Source organism: Gobio gobio, assembly GCF_949357685.1.
Source record: "Gobio gobio genome assembly, chromosome: 2".
Lineage (NCBI taxonomy): Eukaryota > Metazoa > Chordata > Actinopteri > Cypriniformes > Gobionidae > Gobio > Gobio gobio.
The window spans coordinates 11,040,921-11,056,874 of NC_137098.1; the positions used below are offsets into that span (position 1 = coordinate 11,040,921).

A 15,954-nucleotide genomic window follows, 5' to 3' on the forward strand; every position below is an offset into this window, starting at 1 on the left:
ATTTTGAATAATGTTTGTAACGAAGTAGATTGGGAAAAAAATACTATGGTAGTCAATGGTTGCTCTATCTGCTTGGTTACAAACATTCTTCAAAATATCTTCTAATAAGTAAATGATGACAGAATTTTCATTTTTGGGTGAACAATCCCTTTAAGGTTCGTTATTGATGTGGCAAGAGTCTTGAACACCTGACTTCTCCATTACAATAAAGGTTCTTTTTAGTGGGAAAAAAGGTTTCGATTTTAAAAATATTCTTCACACAAGGAAAAAATAAGAACAGTTCACTGAAAGGTTCTTTGGGCAACCTTTATTTTTAAGTGTCTGCTGGGCTTGATTGGGTTAGAAGATATTTGAAAAGAAATTGAATGGGAATAATAGGTTGATTTTTAATGTACTATTATTTTTACACAGTCCGCCCAACAGAATATTAGCGGTTTAAGATGAAAAACAATAGCATATGAAAGGTTATTGTGCAATTAAGTCTACATTTGACAGGGCATCAGGAATACTCGTTTTGCCTCGACTTCCATGACATGAGCTATTGCAGTTTCAAAGTTTAACACAAGAGGGTGACAGCAGACCACCGTTCCCAAACTCAAAGATCCCTCAGAACGGTGCTTCACAGAGTCAGCTCACTTCCAAATGAAGAAAACCATTCATTTCCAGACCACAACAACAGACATCAAGTTTGACTGTTTTATTATTTCATTTGATCATTTTCTCCAACCCAAAGACAATAATACACAGCATAAGTCTAAAATATCCCATGTCATTTTCATCCACCATCACGAATTTTCAGTCCAACACTCATTCCTCGAGGACATGGGACTTCAGCATGTCAGACTCATTGGGCTCACCCGGCCCTCCCGCACAAGTCCAGACGTGGTTGAATAACAAGTGTAAAATATCTGAGAAGAGGGGCACATGTATAGATACACTTCAAAAACAACCGATACCTTTACAGATTACAAAGGGACTCTGATGGAGAAGGCAATCGTCCAAGCATGTGATACAGTGTCCACCTGGTCAAAGAGTTACACCCAATCGAATGATGCTCAATTCCGCCCGACCGACCACTTAAAATCTGCTTCTCAATGAAGATTAATTGGAGAAATCAACAGCATATTTCCAAATCTACAAAGGTCTGTGCATGTATCGCAAGATATAGTGAACAGTGGTGACTTGAGAATTCCAACTTAGCTTGCATTACCTCAGGAAGTTTACATAAAGAGTAGAAATGACAATATTTACATTGCTTTTTTCACATGCGGCTGAAAGAAAATCATTGTTTGGTGTTGGGAAGTTCGCGGATGGTTATTTCCCTCTTCAACACACCATCGTCTTTGCCTGACAGAGTAGTGTAAAAAGCAGCATGATTGGAAAAGTCGTATTGTGAAAGTCCTCTTGCGCAGTGCAATTTCGTAGCCATTTACTATTGTTATGCGCCTCACGACTGCAGGCCGCTGTTTAATGTACCACCCCCGCATTAAGTTCACTCAAGAGTCATCGAAACATTCAGGGACAAGGCCGTGATTTCACACCAGGGCATTTTATCTGAAGTCGTGCCTCAACTCTGTGTGCTTCAAACAAAGTCTAAAATGTGGTTTATGGGAACTTGAAACTTTGGATTTAAGCTTACCTCAACATATCAAGGTTACTATAAAGTGGTCTGAAGCTCACGTTATTCAAAACCTGTACGAATTTCTTCTGTGGAACATAACATTTCTCCATCAATGGGGTCTAATCTTGTTTCGGACTCAAAATCTTAAAAATATTGTCTGTTCCACAGAAGTCATATGGGTTTGGAACTACATGAGGGTGAGAAAATTATTTTTTTTTAGGGTGAAATCGCATTATTATGTCTGAAAATCATGAGGAAAAAAACCCAAATCAGCTCCAGGCCACCATATCGAGAAGAGAAATTACACCTGTGTCTACATATATGCAGCATTTCATTCTTTCAGTAGTACATGACTGCGATACACATCTAAAAACAAATGCCAACTCAAGATCGTGTGCACATTACACCCCCCCTAACCGAACGTCATAGGTCTTCAAATGGGATTTTTATTTGATTTGATCTTTTTTATGTGTTTTACAATTATATACAATATACAGGCAGCACATAGTACATTTTCTTTCCAATAAACAATCAATCAATCAATCAAACAGGTAAGTTGTTAAATTAGACTATTTTCTGAGGGAGAGCTTCAAACATTATACACTGTGCAGTACTGAAAGAAAGTCTTAGAAAATGGGATCTTAAAAAGGATGAAAAGAACAAGCGGATGCATCTTAAAAGCCCTCAGTATGTACAGAAAAAAATCGAAAGAATCGCAACAAAAGACAGACAAAGCAGCCAATAGAATGAAATCGTTTTTTTCTCCATATACATAACATAGCTAAAAATATTTCCCAAGCCCCAAAGAACACCTTGATTTGGTCACCAGACTTGGCGAACGTAATTACGCAAAGTGATGAAGATAAAAATGAAGAGCAGCGAGAGATGACGCGAGGGTGCGGACGCTAAGGGTTTCCACCGAGAGCATTTCAATGACTTGATGAAACAGTTGACAAAGACAAAAAAAAGAAGACAATGTGAGGTATTTTCAGGTTAATGTTGCGAACTGCCTTTGGAAGCTGCAAGAAGAGACACGAACTAACACACGTTGACAGCACACGCTTGATATTTGACTTGAGACGCCCTCTGAAATGACAGCAAAACAAAAAGGTCCTCTACTCTTCAGATCACGTTCTTGCTCTTCCTGTAACGATAACCGCTCATCTCGCAGGCGTCTGAGGGTTCTTTTAACCGCTTATGACAAAGGCACATTGCTTCAAATCAGGCAAGAATTCTGTACTTCAAATCACTGCAGAAATTCAAACAAATATTCAGTGCATATAACTACATTCATGAAGGCTTTATATTCATAGTCTATATTTACAGCATGTATGCTGACCGTTACCTTATTATACATCGCAGGGCCTCTATTTGTGTTAATTTACTGAAAAAAATCAATTTGAAATTTTAAGATCATGCTGTCCAACTACATTTTTAATACAGGATTCAATCCTTAAGGATTGTGCTAAAATCAAACGTCTTTAGTGTAGGCTATTTTCAATCTATATAAATGTATTTCGATATTTAAAAAAAACAAAAATACAAGAACACACCATCTGTGATGAGTAGAGGCAAACAAAGTAACTATATGCCAAATTAAGGGTTTTGGGGAAACCAGCTTCGATGATGATTCAAAACTACTGGGTGATGTAATGCATACAGACGGCAACAAGCAACACTCTCAAATGCCCATTTTCTCATCCACTAGACACGACTCGCAAAGTTTACGCTCCAGTTTCATTGTCAATGACAAAAGCTGGCCTGCTTAAAAAGAATAACTCACCACTCAAGGTATGAAATTGCCTATTCATGATGATTCATATGATGAAGGTCAAGCACTTCTGGACAGATCTGTTAGTGTGTACGTTACACTGCTGGCAGACAATGTGCCATTCGATTCCGTATGAAATACGGCACAGCCACAACATAGCTCGTATCCGGAGCATTCATCTGGTATACTTTATTATAGGACATTAGATCAACCTTACACGAAAATTAAGAAATGCCATGTACAATGAACGATAATTTAAGGCGCCATCACAACCCATTTTCCTCGATTCTGAAATGCTTAAGGTGCAAATGTTCAGATTTTGCAATTTCTTCTTAAAATAAACCAAACCCATTAACAAGATTAAAAACATGGAAAAATCAAACAAAACAGACACAATCAAACAAACAGCTCCTTTGTATAGTGGCCACGAGTGACGTTTCCCCCCCCCCCCCATGTACGGGCCCTGGGCGGCAGGGTGAGCCGGAGTGTGGGAGTGCACTATAGTGAGAGGATAAGTGAGAGTGCACAACGTTAAGTGCAAGTGTGAGTATGGACATTTTGCACTAACCCCGAAGCAGAGAGAAAGACAGACGGGCAAATAAAATAAAAAACAAAACAAACGAAAAGATATGCATTCAGATATTTGTGATTTTTCTTCATCATTGTCGCTGTAATCGTCATCATCATTAGTCTTCATACCATCAACTCTTGACTGTGTCAGGAAGATTCCACTGCTTCCCATGCAACCCCAGGGCAGTGATCTGTGGTGATGTCACGGGGGATCATTTGGGAATGGGGAGGGGACATCTTTCCCATAGTTCCCTTGCTGGGGGTCTTTAAGATAGAGAAGGGTAGCAAATCACTGCCAGGACTGAGGGGGGAAATTGTTGACCTCGGCCAGGTCTTGTACAGGAGAGCCTTTGTGAGTGTATGTCAGCTTGATCCGCATTCGCAACTGTTGCTGCAACAAAAATGGAAGTCAGGCACATGCGGAAGCAGACGTGCAATTCTAGAAAATGTAAATATCAGTCACAGAGGAATCTTTCTCCATAAAAACAAATCCTTAATTGCTGTAAAAGACAGTTTGGAAGGTTGCACTACTGACAAACCAGGGCTGCACGATTTGTGATTGCCATTTAAAATGCGATTAAAAAACCTCAAGATTTGCAGTTCTTGTTTGTATTATACATTACTATATAATAATAATAATAGCCTAATAATAATAATAAAAACAACAGTTTATCACAACATAAAAACAAACATTAAAATAAGAAATATTACTCTTGTAATTTCACTGTAAAATAAAATCAAGTATTTAAGAAAAACAACTATTTTACAGTACTAATATTTCTTCATTCACACAGTGCATACACTTAATTGACCTATCGGTAAGCCCCTCCCCTCGAACACAGATGAGCCAATGGCAGTTGAGTATCAGTCGCACAGGGCCCGGAACTCGGACATCTTTAGGTTTCAGCGCCATAGAGAAACAAAATTTGACACTCTAAACGGTTTGATGGTGTTTATGCTACAACAAAAATGGTAAAACGATGTGCCTGTGGTACTGTAACACTGATTCCAGGTATCCTGAGAGGATTTATGGTTTGTCATACTCATTAAGTTACGATTAAAGTAAGTTAGAGTCCCTGCTAACGTACAAACCTAAATAATTAACTGTTCTCACGTCATGTAACGTTAACAGTGTAGATCAAAAACACAAACGAAGGTCTAGTGCCTCTCCATATTGAAATGGTTATTTGTACATGAATTAAATTTGATCCTGCGGTACATGAGCAGTGTTGATCCTGGATGTTGTCATCTGTGATTGTGACGAGCGTAACATGAGGCTTCTCCTGCTTGCATTGTGATCTGTAAACCCTCGCTTCCAAAAAAATATTTATTTTAAAATCTTATATATCCCTCCATGGCATATTTAAGTCCCACTTGAATGCTCCTCGACGAGAGGAGGTCCTTCTGTGTCTCAGACTTATTGTCTAATTTGTTTTTGTAAGCATTTTTTCATCTTTCTGTGTTTAGATGTGTTTAAGGTCTGCATTATCTGTCTTACTAAGGAGGGACTCCTATTTTGATGGGTATTATAGTCTACAGAGCGATGCAGGAAGTGAAAGGGAGAGCTCGCAGTTTAGTTTAGCAGATCCAAAGTTAACAGTTTATTCCAAATGCACCCCACAAAACAGCATGGGTCGGTATATATTTGTTTATATATATTAGTTGTATGAGTGTTTTTGTGTAATTTGCTGTGTATTTTAATGATAACGCAATGGAGAGTGAGTTTGTGAATGAGACGTTAATGCGCACTTCTTATGCTTTGTTTGTTCAGCTTTTACAGTGATTTTTTTTGGAGTAAAAAGGGATGCAATACACTTCATAAACCATCAGTAAAGTTTGGCTATCAATTGGACGGGGTCCGCTACATTCTGTGTCCAAAAACAACTTGGGAACTTGTTTCAAACTGACACCTGTCATTGTAAGACAGTTAGCCACTCGGTTTGTTTGTCAGAGTTAGCAACAGTAACTAAGGGGGACGGGGCTTACCGATAGGTCAATTAAATAGCATTCTTTGCTATTTTGAAAGTCATATCGTGATTTCAATTTTATCCCAATTAATCATGCAGCCCTGTGAAAACCTTTGACTTCAGCAAAACTAGCCTAATCATCTTCTGATTTTTCCTCACACATTTGATTTCAAACTCTAAAAACCAACATCTCACTAGCTGATTTTTCAGTAGTAACCTTCATTGACATTGTTGCTGAACTATCAGAGGGAGGCCGCTAACACCGATCCAAACCTTTTCTCTGTAAATGCAAAACCATGTGTGCTGTTGTGGTGGTTGTGAAGAAAAGTTTTTCCTCTAGGCTGCTCCTACACTTAAGACACAGGACTCAATTCATGGAGTGACTTTACTCTCTGAATGTGTAATTGACCCTTCTCTGCTAATTCAATTTTGACTGTTTGCATAGTGCTCCTAATCTTATTTAGCCAATTCATGACAGGGAATCTAGGAAAAATGTCTAATCGAAGTTGAGATTTCAGAAAAACATTTGGAAGGTGTGAAACCCTTGACCTGAGCAGATTTGAATCAGCTAGTGAGACGCCACCTTAAATTTAATCCAAAGTCACTGAGATGTCACCTTTCCTCCTATTCTTAAACCAAGATAAATAATGACTGCCCCAGGCTTTTTTTTTTTTTTTTTAAAGCAAAACTTTCATCTTCAGAGTAAAATGGTTAAGCTTTACTCGGTTCAGTGTTTACAAACACTGAACAGACTTCTGAAGCCATTTCAGGACAAATGACTGATCTCTGAAGATCTACTGCATTAGGAAGCAAAGCGTGGCCTGGGTTCACAGTTATGTTTTACCTTTTGTGGGTTGAGAACCCTGATGACCTGCGTGACGCTTCCCTGGTTGAGTGCAGGAACTACATTACTGCTGGGGGACAGAAGCTGCAGCTGGAATGTCTAAAAACACAAACAAACGTTTAAGTATTTGGCTGAAGCAAAAATGAGCAAATGACTGTTTGCTTGCACAAGAATATTCCAATATTAACGGGAATTTGGTTATATTCTGACTGTAAATGCATCACTTGAAAGCACTACAAAAATCAAATTTAAGACCTGTACAAATATAATTAATACTGTATAACCAGGGCCGTCCTAAGGGCGGTGCAACCGCTGTGAACGCGAACAGACCGAGGGAGGGCACAGTTTCTGTTACCTCGGGATGGCCAAAGCATAGCCATACAGAACAAACCTATACAATCTCAAATAGGCTTTTCGCACTCGATTAACACGGGTGTCATTCTAACCCCTGATTTTAACCCTGAGTAAAGGAACGTTTCACACTTATTTTCGAAGTGGGGTGAGCACCACTTTTTACCCGGGGTTCTGAAAACCTGAGTGAATTAAAGGAACACACCACTATTTTTGAAAATAGGCTCATTTTCCAGCTCCCCTAGAGTTAAACAGTTGAGTTACCGTTTTCGAATCCATTCAACCGATCTCCGGGTCTGGTGGTTGCACTTTTAGCATAGCAAAACTTGAATCTGATTAGACCGTTAGCATCTCTCACAAAAAAAATTACCAAACAGTTTCGATACTTTTCCTATTTAAAACTTTACTTTTCTGTAGTTACGTTTATGTACTAAAACGGAGAGTAGATCGCAACTTTAAAATTTTCCATCGATTACTATACTCTCATGGTACGGCAGCAAAGTTCCTTGATTATTACGCAGGAATGAGAGTATAGTTCCTAGCCATATCGGCCTAGAAAATCTAAATTTTTCATTTTCTGTCGGTCTTAGTACACGATGTAACTACAGAAGAGTCAAGTTTTAAATAGGAAAAATATCTTAACTCTTTGGTCTTTTTTTTTTGCGAGATCTTAACGGTCTAATCCGATTCAATGATTTATGCTAAGCTATGCTAAAAGTGCTACCGCCAGACCCGTAGATTGGCTTAATGGATTCGAAAACGGTAAAACTCAACTATTTAACTCTAGGGGAGCTGGAAAATGAGCCTTTCAAAAAGTGGCGTGTTCCTTTAAGACTTTTGTTATTCCATTTAAGATATTTAAAAGTGCAGTAAGTGAGAAACGTTGTTGAAAATTTAAATCAACACCCAAACAATTTTGGGAATATTTGCTAGATGCTTGTTCTGTGTGCAGTTGTACATAGTCCTGGCTTTGTAAATAGGAGGGGGCAGTAGGGGGCGTATACACTAGTCGACCTTGAAAATATTAGTCATTTATTTGTATTTTTTTTTGGCACATTTAATGTTTTGCTTTATATTTTTACAAAGGCTACGTTTAAACTTTCATCATTTTAATGTTAAATCTTAAAAGTAATGTATTACTTTGAAAAGTGTATATCTGCAGCAAAACAAAATCATTTAATTTTAGGTTTTGTATGCGTCTGTTTTGTCTGGCGCTCGTGGCGGCTTCAGAGAAATGTCCACTCGGATGAGGGAGGATTTAGAAAGCCTACACAACTTTTCCATTTTCTTCTGTGTCATATCAAACTAGCATAACAATTAAGCTTGCTTAGACCTGTTATACTACAGGTTATGAGGGACAATACGGTATGAAATGTTATACTGGACTAAAGGAGAAACATTAAGAATGAATCTTACTTTACACTTGAACAGTTGATATCTCAACATCCTACACTCAAGTTTAATGTCATAATGCAAGGCAAGCACGTCACTTGTATCTGTTTTTAGCGGCATTAAGTATAGGATTTGACCGTTCATAGATTAAGTGTTCTTTCAAATGGATCGCATATCCAGACTGTCTCCGGAGGGCGGGGTTAGACTAGTCGGTTACAAAATTTCCTTTTAAACGGTAACGAAATTAGTCATTGCGCACATCCCTAGTATACACTCATGATGAGGGAGGAGAGCGTGTAAGTGAGTGGGACATTTGTAGAAAGAGAGATGGCATTACCAGAGAGGAAAAGGTCAGAGGAATATAATGAAGAAGGGTTACAATCAGACGAGAGATATACAGGATGGCCTGAATACGGACGCCGAGGTTCCTTCGTTGCTCAATACCCGAGAAACATACATTTTTGCTATGTTTCACAGAACCAAGATCTGCTGTTGAATCACAGGCAGCTGATTCATCCATAACTGTGCGAGCTGTCTGATGCGACAGCTGTTAGTGGTTGCCTGTGTTGCATAGCATGTTTGGTATTTTGAGGGCAGAGCAATTAAGGAGGGGGGGGGGGGTTGTTTGGACGTCGATTTCAAATATCAACAGTGTTTCTCAGAAATCACTTACTGCACCTTTAAGACTATGACCTTAAATTATATCAAACTGAATGGAAGATCATCTAGCGGTGAGGTTGTGAATTGCCCACCGCTCACCACTCCCTTTCAAAGCACAGAGATGCTACGGTGGCCGACACAGGTCAAAGATGTCGTCGTTTGAGACAGAAGAGAGTAGCCCTCTGTAGAGCAGTTTGTCTGTTTAGGGCTACTGTAGAAACATGGTGGCACAAAATGGTGACTTCACTGTAAGGTGTATGTACCTAGAAATGGCTCATTCTAAGTTAATAAAAAACAAAACAAGGTCTTTATGAAAGGTCTTAATACACCACTGAAAACATGATAGTTATGTATATTATATTGCATTTACTATTCTCAATATCCACTGTAACAATATGTATTAAAAACAACAACAACAAAAGCAGTGTAAACAGGCAATAGTGTTCAGAAGAGTGGGAAGAGAATGTGAGCATGTCTAAGTTCAGAATATACCGATTAAACATATGCAAGAATACTCCAATAGCTGTGGAGTATGTAACCAAAATGTGTTAACCACAAAATAGACCTTAATCAGAAAAAGATGTGCATGTAAATGTGATCGGTGAAGACAAAAAGTATAATTAGCTGGGTTCTCCATAAACAGTACAACTAGAAGGGAAAAAAAACAAACCTTTGGTACTGCAGCCTGGAACACAAACTCTGTCATGTCAGCCTCGGTGGAGTTAGTGGCGTGGATGGTGATAACTGCAATATTGGGATTGGGGTTGGCCCTCTCGAATGTGAACTCAATTTTCAGACCATTTTTGTTGTACGCCGTCATTGGCGGAATGCCTGCAAGAGAGGAACAGATATGATAATTGCATTGCCCTAATTTGCATTAATCAGTATGATGAAATTTAATGTAAGCTCACCTGCTGTAATGTCATTGAAAAGAGGCTGCGAAGTGAGACCATCCAAAAGGAAAGGGGGCTGGGACATGGGCACAGAGGGAGCAGGGGTGGGGGTTGGACCACCTAAGGAGTGAAAAGGTATGAGTAGGGTTTCACCCAAAAATAAAAATTACTGGTAAAGGAAAGACAACCGAGATTGGACTGTTTGGACGGTACAAAAAAAAAAACCCTCAACTAAACTACACAAGGAACCCTGTCAAGTTGGTACATTACATTACATTACAATATTAAAGTCCTCATTAAATCAAAATCTTATTCACTTGGTTAGCACACATTACAGGTCTTAGGGTGAAGTTACAAGTTAATACGCAGAAGAAAAATGGTTTCCCGTGGTAATCTTTAATCATAATCTGAAAAGTAACTTCCGGTCTGGAACGGCGTTCCCTTTCCGATGACGGCAGTTTGACGGCTTGGGTTAAATAAAAAAATATAATGTAAAACAGTGCATATATTTATCAAAACGCTCCTCTCTAGAGTTTTCGTCAGCTAAAACACTGAGCGATTACATGAGGAATGATACATTTCATTGCATCATGTTACAGTATATCATTCAATATACCTTCTGATGTTCATTCATGTTTATTTCATGCTATAACTAGTAGTAGAGGGGAAGAGATGATCGTTCACATTTGTTTGAATTTCATACTATAATTGACAGAATTTGTAAGCTGAGAAATTATTTCATATTAATAGTAACAACGTACAAAGCTTATTGAGCTTTATTGGATGGGAGGCGCGCTACAAATAAAGTTTAGTTAAGTTTTCTTCACACATCAACTTAAAACAGTGAAGACAAAAACATCAATGTTTGACATTTAAGAATTGATATCAGTTCATCAAAACAAGAATAGAGCCCTATAAATAGCAATTTTCCTTTTTGGGTGAAATACTACTTTAAGGACTAGTGACAACACTGTAAAGTCAGTGCTCTAAACATGGATACGGGAATGGCAGGATGTGAATTTGGTACTGAACAGCAGAAGTGTGCGGCTACCAGTACCTGTTAGAGAAAGGTCACCCAGCAGATCCAGCAGTTCTCCTCCAGCTGATGCAGGCTTTGTGGGAACGGTTGTTTGGATAACAGGTACCACATCATTACCTCCGAGTAGATCTAATAAATCATTTGCCTGTAAAACAGGAAATAAACCATTAGCTTAAATATTTCACCATGGCTAAATATCCCTCTTTATCTGCTCAACCATAAAAGAGATTTTTTTACTACTCTAATAACAGAGGTTCAAAATCCATTCCTAAAAGCTCCACCACGCCACAAATTTTGGATATCTCCCTTATCTAGCACACCTGATTCAACTCATCAGATCATTACTGGAGCACTCACTGAACTAAACTGCCAGTGTGTTTGAATTGCCAAACTGCAGCATAAGAAATTAATTCAATGAAGAATGTACTTAAAAGGATAGTTCACCCAAAAATAAAAATTAGCCCATGATTTACTCACCCTCAAGTCATCCTAGGTGTATATGACATTCTTCTTTCAGACGAATAAATTGGAGTTATATTAAAAAAGTCCTGGCTCTTCCAAGCTTTATAATGGCAGCGATTGTTGTTCTGTTTTTTAAGTCCATATTAATGCATCTGTCTGTCAAATAACGTGCTCCACACGGCTCTGGGGTGTTAATAAAGGCCCTCTGAAGCGAATCGACGAGTTTGTGTAAGAAAAATATCCATATTAAAAACGTTATAAAGTAAAGTTCCAGCCGATCGCCTTCCGTGGAAAAGTGTTGAAAGTGCCTTCTCGCAATTCAAGATGCGTATGCAACGTCTGATGAGCATACCTGGTAACGTAAGCCTTTGATCAGCAGAGGCACTTTCAACACTTTTTCCATAAATTGAATACGGACGGCGATTGGCTGAAACGTTACTTAAATATGGATATTTTTCCTTACACAAACGCATTGATTCGCTTCAGAATAGGGATGAAACGGTATGGAAATTTAACATCACGATTATAGTGACCCAAATTATCACGGTTATCAATATTATCACGGTTTTGTTCAAACGAGATGAAAGTGTTCAAAAAGAACTGATGCACACACTTAAAACATTTTAACAAGTTTTATATTTGAAAATCAACAAACAACAAATAAATCAAGCAGCTCTATGCACTTTTTTAAGCTAGATTCTGTGGGATTTCCTTCCTTAATGGCCGTCGTCAATAGCAACGCATAACGCATAAATAATAATAATTTGTCGTAAATATAATCTCTAATATTATCTCTGATGAGAATATTGCTTGAGAATATATTTACAGTGTTCAGCAATGATGCAGTTAAATCTAGCATATTTTGTGTTAGAGCCCAAACAGTATCCAAGTGAAATAATGCATATCCATATTTCCATATGATTTGACAGTTTATTTTATTAAATATCAAAATGTGTGCATCATACCTGACACCTAAATGATCACTTTACAGTCAGTTTTATGACTGTCATTCTCTTCAAATGCTGAAGTTTGAAACGTGTAACGTTACCAATGTTGTATGTAACTTTAGAGACGGTCCCTAAATTCACCAGCGTTATGCCAGTCATATCAGACGCGCTGTGCTTCTGCTGTGTTTTTAAAACCATTTTCGCTGCTGAAATAGAACAAAAGCAGTACAACCACTATATGATGAATGAATCTCCTGCATACATCGCACGTTTATCTCTGCTTTTAGTGTAGATTTCAGCGAGTAAGAGCGGCGCGCGCTCTGAATGAAACTCCGGCTAATCTGAACGCCTCTGATTATGAGACATTGCATTCATAAACTCAATAGAAACACGTGTGAGTGGTTATAATGCGCAACGCGATTATAACTGATGGCTTTTGAGAAGACTATTATAAGTTCAACAGCCAGAGTGGCTAGTGTGCAGCCGAAATAACGTTACACCCGCAAATTGCGGTTGTTAATGTCAAGCCCTGATTATTATCCCTTAAATGTTAGTCTTGACTAAATTTGTTCGTTCGCTTCACGTTATTATTTCCCAGATGTAGTTTTGGTATTGAGGTCAAAGTCCACTTGCCGTTCGTAGTTTTGAAGTGTTTCCCCTATTACAGTGACTTTCTTCTGGCATGTTCTGCAGACAGGGTGACCATCTTAGATTAAGTTTCCCTCAGGACTTTTGTAAAAGCCAAAATATGACACCTCAGATTTGGTCCTTTTAGAGGCTGAACAATCCCCAGAAGTGCTGTCACTGCCTTCTGCCATTTCTTATCATTCAAAAAACAGCGGTGCTGCGCCTGACTGACGCTGACTACACAGGATTTACCGCGAGTTTTCACAACCGTGATAATCACACGCGGTTTTAATGATAATAAAATTTTATACGATATTACTAACCGTCACTAAATTTTATCGTGGTTTATCGTGAAACCGGTAATCGTTTCATCCCTACTTCAGAAGGCCTTTATTAACACCCCGGAGCCGCATGGAGCACGTTATTTGACGGACAGATGCATTTTTTATGGACTTCAAAAACAGAACAACCATTACTGCTATTATAATGCTTGGATTAGCCAGACATTTTTTTAATATAACTCAGATTTTATTCGTCTGAAAGAAGAATGTCACACACCTAGGATGACTTGAGGGTGAGTAAATCATGGGCTAATTTTCATTTTTGGGTGAACTATCCCTTTAATACCAGTAGATGGGGTTAACTATATGGACTAAAGTATTGGGACACCTGACCATTACACCAACAGGGACTTTGATGACACTACATTCTAAAAATATAGGAATGAATATGGAGTTTGTCCCCCCTTTGCAGCTATAACAGCTTCAACTCTTCTGAAAAAGGCTTTCCACTAGATTGAGTGCTTCTGAGGGAATTTGTCCAATCATCCAGGAGAACATTTGTGAGGTCAGGAACTGATTTTGGACGAGAAGGACTGGCTCGCAATTTCAGTTCCAAGTTCAATCCAAAAGGTGTTCGATGGGGTTGAGGTAAGGACTCTGTACGGGCCAGACAAGTTCTTCCACACCAAACTCATCCAACCATGCCTTTATGGACCTTACTTTATGCACTAGGGTACGGTCATGCTGGAATAGAAAAGGGCCTTCCCACAAAGTTGGAAGCATAGCATTGTCCAAAATGTCTTGGTATGCTTAAGCATTAAGATTTCCTTTCACCGAATGAACAGGGCCAAACCCTGAAAAACAGCCCCATTCAATTATCCCTCCTCCCCCAAACTTTACAGTTGGCAAAACTGTAACAATCAAATCTAGACACACCCATCAGAATACCAAACTGAAAAGCGTGATTTGTCACTTCACCAAACCCATTTCAACTGCTCCAGAGTCCAGTGTCCGCATGCTTTACACCACTCTATCCGACGCTTAACATTGTAGCTGGTGATGTGAGGCTTGCATGCAGCTGCTCACCCATGGAAACCCATTCCATGAAGCTCCCGCCGCACAGTTTGTGTGCTGATACTAATGCCAGTGGACATTTGGAACTCTTCAGCTATGGAATCAGCACAGCGCTGGTGACTTTTACGATGTGCCTCAGCACTCAGTGACCCCGCTCTGTGATTTTATCTTGTCTTTCGCTTTGTGGCTAAGTTGCTGCTGTTCCTTGCAAAGGTCCCATCCTATCACAGTGCATCGCTTGAATTTACTAACCTCTTCAGAACAACCAATTTTTTCAAAAAAAAAAATGTAAATGCAGACTGCGGGGCTAGGTGCTTGATTTTATACCCCTGTGGCAATGGGTCTGACGGAAACATCTGAATTCAAGAATTAAGAGGTGTCCAATTACTGTTGTCCATATAGTGTATGTTTTTTAGTTTAAATGCACTCCCAAACACATTGCATTCACCATGTTGTCAGCCTTTTAACCACGTTCTTTGACCCATAACATGCCAACCACAACAAAAATAATTTACTCTGCTATTGTTTAGGAAGTACAAAAAAAAAAGAAAAAAATCAAGATTGAGAAACCTTGCTCTAGAAAACTCACCTGACTGGCTGGTTGAGTGATGCTGGGCAGGTGTTTTGTGTCCAGTATGGTTGATTCTGTTTCCCCATTGGTCTGCACAATCTCTGATGGGCCGTTACTGGCCGTTTTCTCCATGATAGGCATTCGCTCTAGTAATGCAGGTCTTCATGGGAAAAAGAAAGAGACTAGATGAGGACAACGAACTAGAGCTAGGGGTGAACTATCAAATACAAAAAGTGACTGGCTTTTGAAATTGAGACAAACAGGAGTCTGGAACAGTAGGTGATCTTTTACCTCATGTGATCATATTTTTTGAAAAGTGCGTTATATTCCACAGCTCTCTGCTGCAGCTCCACGTCTATGCTGCTGCCATATATCGACACCACTTTTTTGATTCGACTGCAGGGCAAAATGAAAATAAATGGAAGATCAGTGCCTCATCCATTTCAGGACACAAACTCATTTCAAGAAAATATATCCTTGTATCAAAAGTGCCTCAGAACAGGTATGCCTACTTGACGCTGCTGAAACGGGTGGATAGCTTCATTATAGCAGTCAGGGAATAACCTCTCGTTACAGGGGTGGACAAGTTAGAAACAAGGAGACCTTCTAAAACATCCAGAACCTCATCTTCAGTAACCTGTGAGATGAAATCAGAATTATACAATTGTACTGCCTTTAAAATAACTGTGCATGCGTATTTTGAGCTCATAGTGGCATTTACCTGAATAGGTTCCTCTTCCTCACACTGGCCTGAGACCAAAAGGTCTCCATACTCTCCTATGCACCAGGATGCCACCTGTACTAGAGGTTGCTATAGGTCGAAAAGTTTGAGTTAATTTACATAGACATAATTCTGTTAAGTCTAACAGATGACAAGCTTAACA

At 39.0% G+C, this 15,954-nt stretch overlaps 1 protein-coding gene across 2 annotated transcripts in view; it reads right to left on the reverse strand.

The window, feature by feature from the left end:
* Window positions 1-682: 682 nt before the first annotated feature.
* The window catches only part of ap1g1 (adaptor related protein complex 1 subunit gamma 1), a 40,721-nt gene continuing 25,449 nt past the window's right edge, over window positions 683-15,954 (reverse strand). Inside the window, exons 15-23 of one of the 2 annotated variants that reach the window (XM_079809394.1) lie at window positions 15,792-15,881; window positions 15,583-15,707; window positions 15,362-15,466; window positions 15,089-15,230; window positions 11,127-11,253; window positions 10,088-10,189; window positions 9,847-10,007; window positions 6,774-6,872; window positions 683-4,347 (exon numbers count right to left, since the gene is read on the reverse strand). In XM_079809394.1, coding sequence (XP_079665520.1) covers window positions 4,252-4,347; window positions 6,774-6,872; window positions 9,847-10,007; window positions 10,088-10,189; window positions 11,127-11,253; window positions 15,089-15,230; window positions 15,362-15,466; window positions 15,583-15,707; window positions 15,792-15,881 — 1,047 coding nt within the window. In that variant the 3' untranslated portion in view covers window positions 683-4,251. Of the gene's footprint in view, window positions 4,354-6,773; window positions 6,873-9,846; window positions 10,008-10,087; window positions 10,190-11,126; window positions 11,254-15,088; window positions 15,231-15,361; window positions 15,467-15,582; window positions 15,708-15,791; window positions 15,882-15,954 lie in introns of both variants that reach the window. The other variant, XM_079809393.1, reaches the window with a different exon arrangement.